The sequence below is a fragment of the Mytilus californianus genome, unplaced genomic scaffold, assembly GCF_021869535.1.
Source record: "Mytilus californianus isolate M0D057914Y unplaced genomic scaffold, xbMytCali1.0.p SCAF_9, whole genome shotgun sequence".
Classification (NCBI taxonomy): domain Eukaryota; kingdom Metazoa; phylum Mollusca; class Bivalvia; order Mytilida; family Mytilidae; genus Mytilus; species Mytilus californianus.
Genome location: NW_026262745.1, coordinates 8,619,595 through 8,640,853, shown reverse-complemented (window position 1 = coordinate 8,640,853; position 21,259 = coordinate 8,619,595). Strand labels below are relative to the sequence as shown.

General features: G+C 31.7%; 1 protein-coding gene across 1 annotated transcript in view; it reads right to left on the bottom strand.

Annotated features, from left to right (window-relative positions):
- Positions 1-21,259, bottom strand: part of LOC127716606 (protein Fe65 homolog) — a 109,422-nt gene that overhangs the window by 79,516 nt on the left and 8,647 nt on the right. The window contains exon 3 of the mRNA XM_052222849.1: positions 7,465-7,547. Coding sequence (XP_052078809.1) covers positions 7,465-7,486 — 22 coding nt within the window. The 5' untranslated portion in view covers positions 7,487-7,547. The remainder of the gene's footprint in view (positions 1-7,464; positions 7,548-21,259) is intronic.

Below are 21,259 nucleotides of genomic sequence, written 5' to 3'. Positions count from 1 at the left end.
GCTTTCATCAATACAACTTGACAGAAAATTCTACTAAGTATGCTCAATTCCCTAAAGGTTATCTTTCATAATTAGTTCCATCAATAACAAGATTTCTAGAGAAACAGACCCAAATCAAATGACAGATCTCGATTACAATAAAATACCACAAGGAGACCAGAAGATGAAACTCAATAACCACTTCTTAGAAAGCAATGATGCAAAAATCATTATTCTTCTTCTGATGGCTTGTATCTAATATATATAAGTTTTAATACTCTTTCATCGAGGACTGTTTCTGATAGAGAATTTCACTTGATCATTCTTGACAAGGACATGGTTGTAATGAATATAACTACTGATAAATCTCAGGCTTTGTTACATTTGTTATACAGGTGATAAACTATTCTTCAAAATATCAAACGACCAAATTGTTCAATCATTGAAGTCAAACATTCACATTTTGAATGAACATTATTCCTACAATGTTCAAATGCTGTCAAAAATAGAAATTAGGTGAAATTTGAATCAAGGTCAGGAAATGTTTTAATCAATTAAATCAAATAGGTACATGGTTCAATTAAAACTGTATCCCTATTCCAGTAGATATTGATTTGTAATGCATCATACAAAAGTTTTCCAACACTAATATCGAAGGCTTTTCTCTTATTTAAGTATAATTAAACGTTACATTCAAATATATTTGAAAAAGAAAGGATATGGCGTATTCATCCATGACACAAAATCAGAATATGCACAGCAAAAAACACAAAAAGCAAAGGAACAGAGTTTTCTTTGCTGTTCAGCTCTTTTTTGGCTGTTCTTCATCTCAATGTCAGAGTGAGGCCTTCAACTGGATCTGGAATGGGGGTCCTTCATTTCTGTATTCTTTAATTTATTAGGCTATTTTTCTCTATTCATTATACTTTTTGCCCATTATTCTCTAGTCGTTATATTTTAGCACCTCATAATTCTCTATTCTTTATTTTTCTGGTCCATTTTTCTCTATTCTTTATATTTTATGCCAAATATTCACTATGCTGTAGACCCCCATCCACACCCTCCTTCAACACTCAGCAAAAAAAATGCCATTTTTGAAAATAAGATTTTGTTTCTCATATATTTGTAAATGCCAATACAAGGACACAATTACAGGAATAACATATTCCCTAATTGCAAGACTATTTAGAAAGTCAGACAAACTGAGACATACATTTACATTTTATTTACTTTGTACTTAAAGATATGACTCCCAATCAAGTCTGTTTTCCATTTTCAAATTATATTAAGAAGGAATAAACATATATTGTCACATTTGTCTACATTCTAGGAAACTTGGTAATTCAATTTACACTTTTCTACGTAGATTCATGACAGACAATTATCCAATGTATACAATGTCCATTTACCAAGAATGGCCATGTAGTCTATTTATCTCACAAATAAATTGTCATTTGTATGATCAATTTCCATCATTTAATAAAATTTGTGTTTCCATAGCAACATACAGGAAACTCATAATTTTTACCAAAAGAGACGACACATTTCTGAAGACCATTATTTGCATCTATCTGCCATAGAATGCAAATGTGATTTCTAAACCAATATTTAGAGACGAGGTTCTCTTCCGTTGCATTATATGGACTATAAAATTACAGCATCGTACAGTAATTGCATTTCACAGAAAGTATCTGAAGCATTCCTAAGAGCTTTCCATGATAAAATTGAAGGAGATTAAGCCAGGGTAAATGTTTCACGATTCATTACCATATTAGATTCCGCAGAAACTTATCGTTACGAAAATACGAAAATAGTGTGAAAGGTGCTATTGAAAAGATTTCTATATTACAGAAATAATTCTTTTGTTATGTAACTCTTGAATTCCTTTACATTGAAATTCTGAGAAGCAATAATAGGGAGTATAGTTTCTGATTTTTCGTTTTTTTCATTAGATTATGCAAGACGATTTGTACAGTGATTATTGCCCAAGAGTTTAATAATAACATATGGTTAAAGTAAAATATAGCGAGGGGGGCTCCACCTCTCCACTCATAGGTAGAGGGATTCATGCTGACGGGTGTTCTAGTGGTAGGGAGAAAAGTCAGGGAGTGGTAAGCTATGGGTCACATATTGTAAAATCATAGCAAAGTGTAAGATATCAAAAAATGTGGTTTGTACAAAACTAAGAATATGAATCGGCAGCTGTTAGATTATACAATAAAACAGTCTTCTCACTTTTTGTTTTTGTTCACACAATGATAAATTGCAGATATATACAAGAATATGTTGACCTCATAGCTCATCATTCCACTGAGGATGCAATAATGTTTTTTGAAAGGTTTCAAAATGTAGGTTATCAAATGAATATGTTAAATGGTACTGTGCAACACTATCTCCAGAGATTCTACTTCCTTGAGATAAAGAATTATCAAAGGTGATTAATATTGACAGGAGGAAACTGAAGAGCAAGAAATGTTAACAATGATCTCTCTTAATACAATACCATCAACTAATTCACAACAAGACAAAAAAATAATCGAACTTCAGGTCAGGTCAAATTTTTATAGTCATATTATAGCAAATTGTAATAATTCCTTTCCGCAAGTCTTTCAGGACAAATAAAGAATAAGGAAGATATCAATCCATATTACAGTTAAGATTACAAAGGGAGGCAACTATGAATGTCGTATTTGAATTAGTCAGTGCCAAGTATGGCCACAACCGCAGATGATGAATGCAGTTCAGTAATGCATTTATAAGATCATTATCTGATTTAGAGACTGAGGCATGTTTCTTCATGCAAAGGTCAAAGGTTCCTGCTATCATTGTTGACCATCAGCCTTATTTGTCCTTAGATATGTTCTATGGACACCAAGATTGAAGAAAATAATGGTTACCGTAAAGAGTAGCACTCATGTTGGTACTGTTATGAAAATATTGGCATATACAGGTTAGATGTAGCCTTCCAATGTCTAACTGGAGGACCAATACATATGGGTGGTTCAGGAATATTTGAGCAAAAGAAGTGCGAGAATGTAATTTTTGTATTGTTTGGCTATTCATTGAAGCATTGCAGAAGTGCAGTTGTGTTCTGTACTGGTATGTTCCATCAGATCATATAATAATGAAGTTACGACAACAACAGTCAACTTTCTGTTCATAGCAAGACACAAACCTAACCATTATCTCAAAACTCAGATAAGACTATACATCATGCATATATGCATTGGAATGATGGAATCAAGATATGTTTAGAAGTTTTTTTTTAAAGTGCTAATGTCTCCAAGCCATACATTTTGTGCCTATTATTGCATATGTCAGTTGCTGATGTGTGATGTAATGATATTTGTAATGATGTCTAATTTAAAGCCAATTTCTTTTTCAACATATGTGGCTTGCAATTTGCCAACCTATCTACTATCACATCCAGGAATCCTTTAGCCAGTGGACATCAATGTTTTTGAACCTGTCTGATGCAACAATTGAGTTTCTTTGATGTAATTGTAATTAGCACTCCTAGCTAGGGCCTGTCAATAAGTGTAGATACAAGTCAGAAACACAATCCTGCATGAATCCAACCTTAAGCTTGGTTCCATTTACCACTATAACCATAGAGTAAAAACTTCTCCTTAAGGAATAACACCACTAATTCATAGCCCCATTACTTTCTATGTTAAACTCTTCAACATGACTTTTGTAGGGAGTATAAGCTTGCCCTGCACATGAATTCAACATGTTTTCAAACTGACCTGTAAGTACTGAAGTCATATATGATTGCACAATACACTTTAAGTCGTTCCTTTTCTTTGAAGTTCTTACCCCTTTTCATCTATAGTGGGGCCCAGGAATCTGAGTAATAAAGGGAAAAATTTGATTTTCTGGTATAAACTTTAAATTCTAATACAGGTCTATTAAACAATGTGTCAATGTTCTCACATTCAGAATTCTTTAAGTTAAAGTTTTTTGGAAATTCGACAGAAATTAGTTCCCAAAATGGATAAAGATTCTACAAGTCTAAAAGCTCAGTAAGTCTAATCACATCATCATTTCATTAAAAATAAAATGCTTCGCTGAGCGCAGCTGGATACAACCGCAGAGGTCCGTCCCTGAACAGTTGGCAAAAATGGACACAATATTCGCGCTTGATACAGGTCTGAATTTGGATTGTAATTAAATATTTGACACATAATAGGTTTCTGACACCGAATAACTGTAGTCAAAGAACTTAGAATTGGTTATATGATTTGAATATATATTCAATTTTTTGCTTTTGTGCAATACACTATGCTGTTGCGAATTGACCCTTTTCCATCAAGATATGGTCATAATCTCAATTCAAATTTCCAATGTAGTTTGCAACCATAATTACCAATTTAAATACATCATAAAAGTCTTAAATAGATAATTTAAAAGCAGTGTAAGGGAGGTAATCCAACATTGTACAACATTGTACAATTTTGTTTATGGATTACCTCCCTTACACTGCTTTTAAATTGTTCATTAACCAGGAAACCCTTGTTTTTTCCCATTTTTTGCCCCTAACTCCTAAACAGTTTGGGCCATAACCCCCCAAAGCCAATCCTAACTATCCCTTTGTGGTATGGAAACTTGTGGTATAATTTCAGAGAGATCCATACACTTAAACACAAGTTATTGTCGGGAAGTTACAAAAATGTTTATTTTTTGGCCCCTTATTCCTTAACTGTTGGTACCATAACCCCCAAAATCAATCCCCACCTTCCTTTTGTCGTATTGAACCTTATGGTAAAATTTCATAGAGATCCATTCACTTAAACAAAAGTTATTGTGCGAAAACCGATGTGTCTTCGGACGAAGACGACACCAACGTCATACCATATACGACCGCAAAATTTTATTAAAAGCAAATTATCTCAATTTGAATTTTACAACATTTCATTATGACATACAAATTTAAATAACAAACTAGACTTTAATAAAGTTTATAATGATCTTTTTCAGAACTGTTGACTTGACATGGCCCAGAATGAAAAGTTCTTGGCTATAAATAGACTTAAATGAAAATAAAATCGTAGTGAGAGTCCATGGTGTTACATAAAATTTCCATCATTTTATAAAGAAGTGTTACAGACTAATAGTTTATTTATACAATGTTATTGTAAATACCAATTTGTCTCTGCCTGATAGTAGTGTGTAAGGGATGAGCAGGACATGTATTTCTGTCAAGTATAGGAGCAGCAACATAGCTTAGTAAGTTTAATACATAAACATGTAATGATAATAAGTACTTAGCATTAAATGGTACAAGAACATTTGTCTTTTAAGTGTAATTACAATGTACAGATATAAAAGTAGTGGTACTTAAAGAAAATTGTCCTAAAAAGGTACTTATTAGAATAACTTGACATAGTTTACGTTTGTTCAGATCTGATGGTACCTACAATTAAATTCCAAGAGAATGTTAATCCAGGTTAATGAATGCTTTGTGACAAGTAAAGTGATATCTGTACTCGTTATTTCAGTCAATTCTGAAACCTTTTAACAATCTGTCTGGCATGATTCATGTTAAAGGAAGGTAAAATCAATACAGTTAGTAACACTCAAATTCTTGCTTAAAGGGAGACAAATCAGTTTTCTAATGCAAAATTTCACATTAAGTTACCCCCCTTTCACTGAACAGAGCAAACATTTGTGAAGTCAAACCACTATATCTTGCCTCAATAATTCCATTAAAAACAGTTACTGCTGAACCTATACTTCTGTTCAGGCAGACGTCTGTTCTGTTATAATGTATATGTATATATTTCTGATATAGCTATAAGCTGTATTGCTTCGGGTTTGAAATGAACTATTTAACTATTTAATACTTAATTTGTAGTTATGTCAGAACTTCAGTTCAGAAGCATATTAAATCTTGAGAACATAGATAATAGAAGACCAAGAATAATCTGCATCCAATACCTCAACTCTCCCATAACACCCCACTCAAACACCTTTACACCTCCTCTGTTTTGAAGTTACATTGAGTCAGATATAGCATATCAGCTTGACATCAACAACCTTATGCCTAAATCATGACTAAAAAATCATCATTTACATAGCCTTGTTTACAAATACTGAAGATTCACACTAAATTCCTACACAGTCCACATCACTTTTCAACCCTGTAGTAAAAAAATTTACCCCTATAACACTTATCTAGCCAATGAGCCATAATCGCTCAAACATAAGCCTTTTAGTTGATAATTTGAATAGTTCATCTATGGTAAAGTTACATTGTATTGCACCTCTAAAACGTAAATAAAGAATCAGAGCAAGTAACCAATGAACAGACAACTAGAGATTAAAACCCTATATTCTCTGGAGTGTAAATTCTACAGTGTAGAAACATTAATCACTAGAACACAGAATGGATTTTGATAGTCTACAAAATGTTCCTCTACTTTATTACTAATTTCCAAACCTACCAAATTATAACAGCAAATTACCAATCTAGCAATGTGCTTCCCTTGTTCGTGATTCATGATGAGTTACCTCCCTTTCAACATTCATACAGATAATCAATGCATTAGTCACACAATCCTATTGGGATGTATGGTGAAAGTGAAATAAGACAAAGGTCAAGGACACTTGATGGAAGTAAGGTACCCTCATCAGACAGAGCTGTCTGATCAATATTTTTCACAAGCATTTTAATCTTTATTTCATTACATAACTTAAAACTCCCACATAAGTATTGATGTATATAGATGTTTTGGAATAATTATGACATTCATGAATTGTTTATATTTATATGATAATCAATGTCTTCACTACAGCCTACAAAGAATAGAAAATGGTAACATGTATATATATGTCAATAATATATGACAATGAATATTATTTTAAATATTTATCAAATAAATGAAAACTATCCTTAATATTGTTGATATAAATTTAGTTTATATTTTATTATTATATAATTTTAATTCGTTCAATGATGACTTACCTTTGTTTCTGTGAATCTGCTGAAACTGTCTCTTTAAAACATGTTTTACCCTCATGAACTTTAATATCTATTATGGGATACAAATAAGGCAGAGATTCCTAGTCTCAAATTAGCTTTTAATTAAATTGGTCTCACTATGATATAGGGGCCATTAAACTCTGAAGCTTTCAGAAAACTGGCAATTAATCTGTTAAAAGCAAAAGAGAACTGTCTTAAACAAACCCTTGGTAAGTCAGAGGCCTGTCTAAACCAAACTCTTGCATCAGAACCCTTTAACGTATAGTTTTTAGTTATTTGACCTGTTTAAAGCAATTACCTGTCTAATCAGAACAAAAATCTTCTGTAACAAAGGGATTCACATTAGACAGGGTACACTGTATTCACAAAGATATAATTTTGGACTATTATGTTGGTTAGCAGTCTTATTGGCAATTATACCACATTTCCTTATTTCAATGCAGCTGTTGGATACTCATTTTCAACCTGTCATAAAAACAATAGACAACATGCAAACTTACTATCATTAGGTGACTGTGCCATGGTATTATGTTACTGGTGGTCTGTTTAATCTTTTGAACTTCTGAGTCTATTAAGACATCATCTGAAACATTAAATGGTAAAATTCACATTAGAAGTCATAAAGTTTAATGAATTGTCTCCTCAAAATAGGTTTATTACAATCGTTTGATCTCTGTTCCTATAAAATGATTGGTAATTGTTATGTGAATACACAATATATAATAAATCTACTAATTACTTAAGAAATCAATATTTTCCATTCATTTAGGAAGGGAAAGTTTCTATAAGTATCCTATTGGATTGGTAACGTTCAGCCACTGTTTAGCGTTTAGTATTAAAAAGTCTAGTGTTGGCCAAGACAATCCCAAACCCAAGGATAGGAATACCTGTTCTTGAGAGTTGTACGTTTCAAGTGAAGCTGAAACTGAAAGGGGACCTCCATGGGTAGTTTCTGTTTGAATATCATGCTATCTACATGTCAAGAACCAATTTAACATATTTCCTATTGCAGTTAACAGTAATTGAGGATTGTCTGCAGCCTCTCCATTACTGTTGGAAAAGTTTCATACATTGCTTAATTCATTCATGCCCTAAAAAGGCATGAAATATACATCACTTAAATTTGAACAACCAACAATCAACCAATCAACTCCTTAAATCCAACAATTGATTATTGTTGTTGCCTCAAAGGGTGATTTGTCTGAAAACTAAAAAGTTAGTGTTCTCTGGTTAAGTCTATTGTTCCAGTTGAAACAGGGAGGGTTTGAGATATTGATATACATGTATAAACTGTTGACACAGAGATATGTCTCGCCTGTTAGCAGAAAATTAAGAAAAAGACAATCTGATGGACAGCAACATTTCTAAGTACACATGTAATTCAAAGTTGCTAAACCATAACATAGAGGACAGTGCATCAAAATGATGCTCAAATTGAGATGTACTGATAGGAACACAACTTTATAGAGAATATCATTGTTTATCATAAGAAGTTCCTACCAAACTAACTTAAGCAGAAAACCTAACATTGAAAATTGGTAATACATTGAAAGTCCATGACCATGACCTACAGGGCAGGGCCTCAAAACAGTCAAATTAAGATGTACTGATAGTAATGCAACTGTAAAGAAAATATCTTTGATCTATCACAATCAGTTTGAGAGGAACTACTTGTGATAGATCAAAGATATTTCACAAGTAGTTTGAGAGGAACTACTTGTGAAATATCTTTGATCTATCACAAGTAGTTCCTCTCAAACTGATTTAAGTAGAAAACTTCACATTGAAAATTGAAAAAGTCGCAGGACCATGACCTAGGGGACAGGGCCCTGAAATAGTTGTCAAACTGATATGTACTGATAGTAATGCAACTTTATAGAAAATTTCATTGATCTATCACAAGTAGTTCCATTCAAACTGACTTAAGCAGAAAACTTAACAATTGTTGACGCCTCAAAAGACAACTATGCTGACACCACATGAGCTGGAAAAGCAACACCTGTCTCACCTTTCACCACTTTCTTTGCAGGCGAGACAAAAAAGTAGTACCAGTTTAACAGTATCACATATTCATGTGCCCTTCCCAAGCCAGGAACTTTATCATTGGTTGCCTGTGGAGAATTTGGTGTTCATGACAGATCTTTGATAGTCTGATAAATTTACTAACAACAGACTCAAGCAATTTAGAGCTTGACAATATTGTAGAGACACCTGATTGTTCTAGACTGTATGCTTTCCTCTGGAGCTTAACAATATTGTAGAGACACCTGATTGTTGTAGACTGTATGTTTCCCTCTGGAGCTTGACAATATTGTAGAGACACCTGATTGTTGTAAACTATGTTTCCCTCTGGAGCTTGACAATATTGTAGAGACACCTGATTGTTGTAGACAGTATGTTTCCCTCTGGAGCTTGACATATTGTAGAGACACCTGATTGTTGTAGACTGTATGTTTCCCTCTGGAGCTTGACAATATTGTAGAGACACCTGATTGTTGTAGACTGTATGTTTCCCTCTGGAGGACGAGCTTGACAATATTGTAGAGACACCTGATTGTTGTAGACTGTATGTTTCCCTCTGGAGCTTGACAATATTGTAGAGACACCTGATTGTTGTAGACTGTATGTTTCCCTCTGGATGTATTTTGGTTATTTGCCTCTTTTGGTTTCTCATATGTATAAACCACATCTCTTTTTTTTTATTCATATATAATAAACTTTTCACAATTTAATCAAAATCATTTGTCTGTTTACAAAGATTTACTGATATTGTGACGCTTGATAAACACGTGGATGAATTAAGAGACAAACAGATTATAGTGTCTCTTTATTGAGTAACAAATAAGAAATGAGATACTGATTCTAAAATATGGTTAATACATCAGGGAGAATATAAACAAGTACATCCCACTCTTTTTCTAATCAAACCAAACATGGTTTATAGATCTAGTACAAAACAAAATATTCATACACGTCAAGAGTTCCTCTGGGATTACTTTGCCTAAGCTTTTAGAATGGTAATAAAACATGGAATAATCTATTTAATTTGTACATGTTTTCATGCTTATTGAAGATCAAAGCAAACCTTGTATGTCAATTTTGTAGACACAAATCTTCTCCTGTGAATCTATACCATTTGATCTTTAAAAATTGTCTGAAAATATGCCTTCATAACCTTAACTTTGGTGTAAAGGGAGGAGCAACTGATTTTAATTTAATAATCCAATATTTGAGTACAAAATATCAAAGGAGAAAAACAAAGGACTGAACTTGTTAAGGTGGATCATTGGTATATATTTCCCAGAGAGAATTTTCTTATACTTTGCCAAAATGTCGATTTTTCCCTGCTTTTTTCAAAAATATAATAAAAAGTATGGGTCATCGTGCTATTTTTAAAGCTACTAGTCGTGCAAAATTGCCCAAATTTGCATAGATTGTTCATGAAAAAACACTTTTTATTGAATAAAAAGAAATCTATGAGATAGAATTTGGAAATAAAATATGCGAAGATAGGTTTTAAAATATGCTTTAAGGAAATAAAAAGAAAAAATGGTGTCACTGACCTTGTTTTCTTGCTATAAATAAAAATTGAAAATTTCTCAATCATTCCTTTTTAAAAAAAAATTACTTTTGAGTTATTTCCCCTTAAAAGGCTAAGTTGACAATTTGATTCGAACAAACACAAATATTTGGTATTTGATAAATCAGTCTGAATAATGCAATAAATCACATATTTTTCTTTATTCCAATAAACAGTCTAACCCATTAATTGCCCATCTGTCTCCAAATTTGCAAATTTAAGCAAAGAACTGGACCTATTAAGAACTGCTATTTTACAATCCAAGATGGCAGTATACAGTTAATCTACCTTAACAAAGGTGCAGAGAAGGAAACATCACATCAAAAATTAATATTAACAAGCTCAAATATGCAACGTTAAATCAAGAAAACATTTTTTCCTGCTGATGGTTTCATTCTTGACAGTGGTGTCCATGAACGCCTCTTAAGTATCATATTATCCCTTTTTTGGCCAAATTTGCTGTTTTACTGCAAATTAAAGGTACATTACCTTAAGGGAAACATTTGGCTACACTCTTTAATCAAAAATAAGTTTTGAACATTTGGCCACACTCTTCAATCAAAAATAAGTTTTGAGATGTTTTATATTTGTCAGGTCATATTGACCGAGGACGACTTCCGAGGTTCAATATAATTTAACATGTCCATATATAACGTATATTTAAAAAGCGTGAATAGTGTAAGTTGGAAAATGATATTGACTCGATGTTACTATGTTTCGAAGTGATATTGACTCGATTTTACTATTTCTAGTACCAAACTATGCTTACTAGAGTGTTCAATGTTTGTTTTAACTGTGGTTAAGCTCCAGCAATGTGGTCAAAAGGGATTATAATGTCTTTTCGGAAAAGCTCAACATCAGATCTGAGGGATCATTTGTCGTGGTATTTTTATAGCTTGCTATGTGAAATAAGTGTCACCTCATTGTTGAAGGCTGTATAGTAAACTATAGTTGCTACCAGTAACTTTTACGTCATTTGGTCTCTGGTCTAATTGGCAAACATACAACATCTTCTTATTTTTATATTGTGACAGAAAGATGAACTTGATTGTGAAACACAATTTATCAATAAATTAAGCTGGTCTATGCATGATGATGGTACCAATCTTATAAATATCTGAAGCAAAAACTATACATCCTTTGGCAAAAATTTCCAAAAATTATCAACAAATTAAGTGTTAACTTTGTTTAAACCTGTTAATTACTTTTGACCTTAATTATTTATCCCTTATAATTTTAATTAACTATGTATTTGCATTCAGGTATCACAGATCAAATTTATTCGTTCATTGTGTGATAATTTGCGTTTTTTGATTGAGTTAAGCCTTCCAATTGATATTTTATAGTGTGTCTTTCTATGTTGTGATGTTATACTATTGTTTTAGAAAAGGGAGAAGGTTTGGTACCATTAAAACATTTAATCCAGCTGCAAATGTTTGCACCTGTCCTAAGTCAGGAATCTAATGTACAGTAGTTGTCGTCTGTTTATGTAGTTCATACGTGTTTCTCGTTTCTCGTTTTTATATAGATTAGACCGCTGGTTTTCCAATTTGAATGCTTTTACACTAATAATTTTCGGGGCCCTTTATAGCTTGCTGTTTGGTGTGAGACAAAGCTCTGTGTTGAAAGCCGTACCTTGACCTATAATGGTTTAATTTTATAAATTGTTACTGGGATGGATAGTTGTCTCATTGGCACTCATACCACATCTTCCTATATCTATATATGATGTCAAGATTACTATGGAATTTGTTAACACTATCTAATTTATATTTATCAGATATTTTTAAACCTGTTTTTCATAAATCAAATTTTAATGGTAATTGGTAAATTTAAATTTCATGGAATTTTAGAATTGTTATCTATTGACCCTTTGTGAACCTCATACTCCTTTGCCTCTTTTTAAGATTTCAATTAATAACAACCATCAACAGAAACTTTAAAAGACAAAGTGGATAGATAATTGGTGTTTCACGCCACTTTCAGTACTATTGTGTTATTTCATGGCAGTCAGTTTTTATTGGTGGAGGAAGCCAGAGTTCCCGGAGAGAACAATGACCTTCAGTAGGAAAACTGACAATCCTAGTCAATTAAGATTCGAGTAGAACGCATCTGCCAAGTGCCTGATTCGACCTCACAACCTCAGTGTTGCCAGGCCAGTGATATTGTAGTTTGACTACTTAGACCACTCAGCCACCGAGGCCCTTTAATCAAAACAACCTAAATATAGTTCCACTATTATAAATGTCTACTTCGTCAAAGTTGTTGAAAGCTTAGTTTTTGTAAAAATTACATATATTTATGAAATTAAATTCATTAAATGTATTTAATAAATAATTTACTGTAAATTCAGAAATTAATGCATGCATTTATAATTGTGAATCCTTGACCTCTGGCAAAAATGTGAAATATAATGAATGTGATTGAAAAAAATTTATGAAGGAAACGTACTACTAAAATAAGGAATAAGAGTTTTTTATTGCGAACCTGATACTGTTGTATTTTCGCATTAATAAACAAGAGTGCACACGCTGAAATGTCTCGCCTTCTTTACTAATCATTGATATTATGTTGATAGTCCTAAATATAAAGCTTTCTTACAACTGTCACATAAACTTAACATTAACCAAGAAAACTAAACATTGACCAATGAACCATGGAAAAGAGGTCAATGTCAGATGAACCATGCCAGGCAGGCATGTACAGCTAACAATTCTTCCATACAACAAATATAGTTGACCTATTGCTTATAGTTTAAGAAAAACAGACCAAAACACAAAAACTTAACACTGAGCAATGAACTGTGAAAATGAGGTCATGGTAAAAAAAAAACTGCCAACTGACATAAAGACCATAAAATATTTCCATACACCAAATATAGTTGACCTATTGCATATAGTATTAGAAAAAAAGACCAAAACTCAAAATCTTAACTTTGACCACTGAACCATGAAAATGAGGTCAAGGTCAAATCACACCTGCCAGCTAGACATGTACACCTTACAATCATTCCATACACCAAATATAGTTGACCTATTGCTTAAAGTGTAAGAAAAACAGACCAAAACACAAAAACGTAACATAAGCAATGAACCATGAAAATGAGGTCAAGGTCAAATAAAATCTGCCAGACTGACATGTACATCATTAAATATTTCCATACACCAAATATAGTTGACCTCAGGGATGGGCACGATTACTGACAAATGTAATCGATTAATAATCGATTACTTGAGGGATTTTTGTGTATTCGATTAATAATCGATTACTCTGATTTTTGTATGTAATCGATTGCAATCGATTACTTTATCAAAAGTAATTGGATTACTTTTCGATTACTGTCAATTACATGCTATAAAATTACATAAGATAATAAAGTAAGTTAAACACAAACATTTTGTTATGTATAGGGGAAATTTATAACTTGATCAAAACTTCATTGAAAGCATTGTTTTCAAAGTTTAAGTTGACAGTTTGTTTCTAGAGAGAAGCTCTCACTGAGGATTTGAAATATTCAAAAATTCTTTAAAATCTGGTTATCTACATGAGTGAGATGTAATAAAGTTCTTGCAATGACACCACATGGCTTTAGTCACTTCTTTATAGTCTAGTTTATTTCACATGTCTCTATATTTTTCAAGTTTTGCTGTCATAATGACTTAAGTTAGGTATTTTGTATTTATTAATTTTTAACTATATTTGATATAGTATATATTTAACAATTAAAATGTAAAAAGAAGAATAATTAACTAGTTCAGCTAATTTCAAAGATGTAAATTTATTATATTTATAACTAATACATGCATGAATTAATTATTTTGTTTGGATAATCTCCCTAATTACAGGTTATAAAACTGCCAATGGAGTACATTTCATAACCTTGGGAAATATAATGTCAATCTCCTCTTAATTAGACATAATTGAAATCAAAACATCTTAATAATTAGAAGTCCTTGATCATCTGATTAGTTAACACAGGAATTTGTTGGGATTTTTCTACACTCTATTCAAAATCATGATATTTAACAAGATACATTTTAGTGACAATTTTGGTACATGTATCTATTTCTGAACAAGAATTTCAATGCAAATCAATTGGTACGTTGTGTACTTTCTGATTTTTATATCATAATATTATAACGAATCCACTGTGTATCTTGTTTTGCTAAAATTCCAAATCTTATTGAAAATTACACTTCAATGTCAAAGTAGTACAGAACTTAACATAATACTCATTTCTTATTTTTATCTATTTACTTATTTCAAAATAAAAGGTCTTTAAATAATTGACAAGCATTGAAGACAGTTAAGTCAATTGTTTAAAAAGCTGGATATACAGTAAAATTGGTAGGAGTTCTGGTTGATCATAATGCAGTTTGAGACAATAGATACAAATAAGGCATTTGATATGCTCTGAAGTCTAAATACTTTCTATTTTATCTGTACTATAAAGTGATGAATGCATATATATTTTCATTTAAAATAGGTTTAATTTCATCAAACTATTTCACTAAAAGTAATCGAAATGTAATCGAAAGTAATCAATGATTACATCCTAATTTTTGCTGTAATCGATTAAATTACGATTACGTGTAATCGAAAATGTCTTCGATTACAGATTACTGTGAAACATGTAATCAATTACAATCGATTACGATTACAGATTACGATTACCCCATCCCTGGTTGACCTACTGCATACAGTATTAGGAAAACAGACCAAAACACAAAAACTTAACATTTAACAATGAACCTTGAAAATGAGGTCAAGGTCAAATAAAACATGCCAGACTGACATGTACATCGTAAAATATTTCCATACACTAAATATAGTTGACCTACTGCATACAGTATTAGGAAAACAGACCAAAACACAAAAACTTAACATTTAACAATGAACCTTGAAAATGAGGTCAAGGTCAAATAAAACATGCCAGACTGACATGTACATCGTAAAATATTTCCATACACTAAATATAGTTGACCTACTGCATACAGTATTAGAAAAACAAACCAAAACACAAAAACTTAACATTGAGCAATGAACCGTGAAAATGAGGTCAAGGTCAAATAAAACTTGCCAGACTGACATGAACATCGTACAATATTTCCATACACCAAATACAGTTGACCTATTGCATACAGTATAAGAAAAACAGACCAAAACACAAAAACTAAACTATGACCACTGAACCATGAAAATGAGGTCAAGGTCAGATGACATCTGCCAGTTAGACATGTACCCCTTACTATCATTACATACACCAAATATAGTAGACCTATTGCTTATAGTATCTCAGATATGGACTTGACCACGAAAACTTAACCTTGTTCACTGATCCATGAAATGAGGTCGAGGTCAAGTGAAAACTATCTGACGGGCATGAGGACCTTGCAAGGTACGCACATACCAAATATAGTTATCCTATTACTTATAATAAGAGAGAATTTAACATTCCAAAAAATCTGAACTTTTTTTTCAAGTAGTCGCTAAACCATGAAAATGAGGTCAAGGACATTGGACATGTGACTGATGGAAACTTCGCAACATGAGGCATCTATATACAAAGTATGAAGCATCCAGGTCTTCCATCTTCTAAAATATAAAGCTTTTAAGAAGTTAGCTAACGCCGCTGCTGCCGCCGACGGATCACTATCCCTATGTCGAGCTTTCTGCGACAAAAGTCGCAGGCTCGACAAAAATAATAATTTCTGAATTTAGATTTACTGTTCCAAACCAATGCCAGAAACCAGATGTTTCAGTGATCATCTGATCATCATATTTTGTTTTTTCATATCAATATAATTATATATGTAGGACTCAAATCTATGGCGGGTTCCAAATCTATGGCCGATTCCTAATCTATGGCAAATATGACGTTACAAACGCCAAAAAAATCAAATCTATGGCAGATTTTTGTTTTCTCCAAATCTATGGCAGATTTAGGAATTACGTAATTTTCCGGGAAAAAGAGTAACATATAACGTCACAATAAAATAACGCCATATAAGTCGTCGCCGACAGTAAAAATGTGGGCTCTCCAAACTTTCCTGAAGTCCTGAGTTTAAAATACTCAGGAAAACACTTTCCGCTTTCCCTCTAGAACAATTTGCCGATGGTTTAAATGAAGATGTGATGTTTTATCCATAGGAGGGACACTCATTGTTGTACCGTCGGAATCCCGCGATCAAGAAAGGCACAGCTGTTTTTAGTAGTGGATATTTTGGGAATGGAGTTATAGTAAATATTTTAGCGTCTACGACTGGCAAAGTATTTAAAGTGAGAAAATGAAATTACAGGATACCACCTTGACTTAAATCGTCACCAGTTAAAAAAAATTGATTAACGCTGAAATAAATATTATGTAAAAAGTCAAACTGTTTAAATTGTATTTTATAAAAAAAACTGCTTTCTTGTTTGTTAAGGGACTTCCATTTTTCTAGTTGTTTAAATTTATGGATTAAACAGGTACCATGCACAGATTAGGATATGCTTATTTTTCCAGGGAAGATAATTTTAATCCCGATTTCTGTATTATGGTATATCACTTCTTCACTTTTTTATGGTTGACATCACGCTTTGATTGACCATTATGGAATTTTTATTTCACAAATGTTTATAGACATGCTCCCGTTGTCGTACATTTCAACTTATTTAAGACAAGTTAGTCATGTTAGTGACTGTATATGTACTGCCTTGCTCTACATTTGCACACAATCTGCCATAGATTTGGAAACAACAAAAATCCGCCATAGATTAGGAAATTACAAAACTTGCCATAGATTAGGATTTTAACAAATCTGCCATAGATCTGGGATGGCATGACGTCATATTTACCATAGATTAGGAAGCTGCCATAGATCTGGAACCCACCATAGATTTGAGTCCTACATATATATATTTAATAAAATGATTTTACTCTATAATCAATGCAGTCTTTTGCACTAGGGTTTTGTAAGTTGGTGTAAATTTATCCTCAGAGTTCATGATGGGTTCTTTGTTTTGACATTGTGCATTTGTCTCATATATATCTACTGGAATCATCTCAAATTATTTGTTAAGTAATCACATTCAAAAAATCAATTTGTATTCAATTCAATTATGGTGCATATCAACTTTATCTCCTTAACAATATATTAATCTGTGTTGCTGAGAACCAAAGCTAACCATGTATTCTATGGGTATTAATAAAATGTATGAAGTATTTTACCTGTAGCAAAGAAAAATAATCACCTGGGAACCATTAGTTTGCTGATTTATATTTTTCCAAATGGTATTAGAAGAATTGTTATCTTACAGTGAGAATAGAACCTTAAACTTTTATTTACGGTTCTTAATATTTTCCCTACAAAAAAGTGAACTCCAAGATCAGCAGGACCTTTTTGTAGTGCCCTTTTGTAATTCAGGCACCAAATTGCTTGTTAACAAGCAATGTTTTGATAATAAATAGTCCATTTTGTTTAGGACGAACAACTGCATAAATAGTCAAATTAAGATAATTGTAAACAAGATGGATATCCCTCTGGTATACAAATGTTCATAATAAATTTCTAAATGTTCAGTGTGTTTTAGCAGTTGCGACCTTGACTTTTGACATATTGACATTTTAATACATAGGATTTTCCCACTCCTTACATCTTCCATCACATAAGTTTTATTTTTTACGCCTGTTTTAAGAAATAGCAACCTTGAACTTTCACATATTCATCACAAAATCAATAGGATTTTTCAGCTTCTCTATTTCCATGTGCACAATTTTTGATCCATTATGAAGCAAGGAAAAATCAAGTTATAACCTAGAAACATTGGTTTTGCATAAAAAGGGAGAAATCACTGGGAGATTTTTCAGGTGTTCTAAAATAAGTTGTAGATTTGATGCCTCTCCAAGAGACTGGTATTTGGAAGGATACTTCTAAACTTTACGAAAATATAAATGTTCCATGAGCTCTCAAATTAGCAGCAGAATTGACACTGTTTGACACCTATGAAATATATGTTTTTCCTAATGTGTAAACTTTTTGAAAGATAATTGTATATGTATAAAAATATGCTGCATTAAAATGATGATATGGATGGATTGTTTTCTACCCTTTGGCAAGACACATGTTTTGTTATCTTATTCATATATAACTTTTTATTCATTTTTTATAACCAATTCATAATATATAAACTTTTGTATTGTATTATTTCATTTCTTCTCTAAATGGCTGCATTTTCCCATTTTAAAGTATGAATCTGCATAAAACAAATTATGATACATGTGTTACAACCAATCACAAACATTCTTTGAACACCAAAATTCAACTAGTATAAATTTCATGATTCCTTAGTTTTTTTAGCATTTAGAATACATGTATATATAATCAAGTGCTTAAAACCAATGACATTGGAGGATTTCATGTTTCTTAATTGAGAAGAATTTATGTAAAACATGTTCGTAGTAAAGAGACTATCCTATTGTTTACTTACATTTCAAACAAATACTCTCTATAATTATAAACATGATAAATGAAATACAACTGCCCATAGAAGTTAAGAACCACCCTTTTCAACCCAACAGGATTTCTTATTGAAGTCAACATAATGATGAATTTTAAAACAAAACAAACATTCAAATAGTTGGAAATTATAGAGTGAATATTAATAATACTGTCAACAACTGGCCAACTTCAAAATGAATAAAAAAATCTTAAATGAGATATAACCTAAACATTTTAGCTAAAACACTTTCCCAAACTTTGATTTCTGGATTCCGTGTTCAGTAATAATTATTTCTTTTAGCTTTGATTTGAATAAATAACTCCCACAAAGTAGTCCACTATTCCATGTAAAGAGGAGTGGCATTGGAAGGGGAATGAAGTTCTGAAATTTTGACATTTATATTAATTAGAATTGTAAATAAACCTACAAAAAATAGTTCCTCACATAAGCATAACACAATTTATATTCATACTCACAATAATAGGAAATTTATTCAATTACTATCATTTTATCCTATTCTTAATTCATTAAACTTGTTAAATGTCAAAAACGTAACTTATTAAAATTTTGTCAAAATATAGGCATCAATGTGACTATAAAGTCCATAGCTGCAATTCCTTACCTTAATGAAACCATGCATAAATTACATACATTTCCATTGACCACAAAATCAATTCTTGATTAAAACCAACCAGGAGGTCATTTGAGCTTTGGGCACATAGCTATATTGTAAGTTTGTAAGAGAATGATTAATAAAAAACATTTTAGGCGTAATTTCTGGCTCTTATTAGCTGCAACAAGAATCGTTTACAAAAAATTAAATATTTCTTAACAACTGCATGTACATGGAGACCATTAATTAAGAAAATAACATTCTTCATCTTCATTTTCTAAGTTATAAATATAAAGAAATTTGGTATGATGCCAATGTGACAACTATTTACCTGAGTCCAAAGGATGAGGGTGTAAACAACTATATGACACTCTACGGCCTCCAAAAATGAGCAAAATATATACAGTATACTATGATATAAAAGGCGTCATACAATTCAAACTAAAAAAAAAAACAATGGACTTATTAAAGCTGGAAACAGTAATATAAGTATTTTTAATGTATAATTAAAGATTTTTTTTATAATCTAGTATTTTCCAATTAATAATTAAAGCTTTTATATATTTTAGTATTTTTAATACATGTACATTAAGTTAAGGATTTTCTACCTTAGAAACTATTAACATGATTATTTTTATTTTATAGCTGATATTTGATGCTTGACAAATCATTCCATGTGAACTGTGAAATTATAAGCCACTGGTATTAAGTCAGCTGGAATAGAAAATGCTTTATTTACTCTAAAGGAAAGATATTGTATAAAATAAAATCAGGAATGTAAAAAATAATTGAGACCTGAAAATAGGGCTTATTCTTTTATCTCCTTAGGGAACTACAGACTGAAGGAGTATTACGAACACACAATATAGACACATGTCTAGTGTTGACAATTGTAATGTGCAGACCTCATGATGCCAATGGTTATGTACTATCATACTATCCCATATCTCTTGATGCAAGAAACATTTGCCACTGGACATTAAGCAAACAACAATCATCAATCATCCTTTAATTCAAATCGATTTCAATAAAAACTAAAAGATGAATTAATTACCATAATAGATAACAGATTAGAAAGTATTAAGAATGAACTGACCAGGTGATGGCTCTATTGTCCTATAAATCAATGCTTTGCAACTATTCAAAATAAAAAAAAAAATTACATGACGCAGAATAGGAATGAGAAGACCATGTGATCAATCAGAATACATACAGACTCTGCCATACCTGGATCAATAATGTCTACCAGAATGACCACAATTTGTTTAACATCAGACAAAGTATGACAGAAAATCAACACAAATAATGACTAAAAGCGGTTTTGGGACATTATAATAATGTCTAGGAAATTAAGCTGTGAAAAAGACATAAAATATCATTTGATATTGTAAAAAGTCAATGAAATGCTTGTTTACATTATGTTATCATGTAGACACACATTATTATTCATAGCATTTATCTTAAACTATTACATGTTACTTAAATTCAAAATCGATGAATTATATGAATAATCGATTGTTTGTTTTTTATTAAATGTCCAGTTGCAAATATTTCAATAAATAGGAATAAGAACAAACATCAGTGGCCATGAGATAACTAGAATGGATGGTGAGAAGTTTGA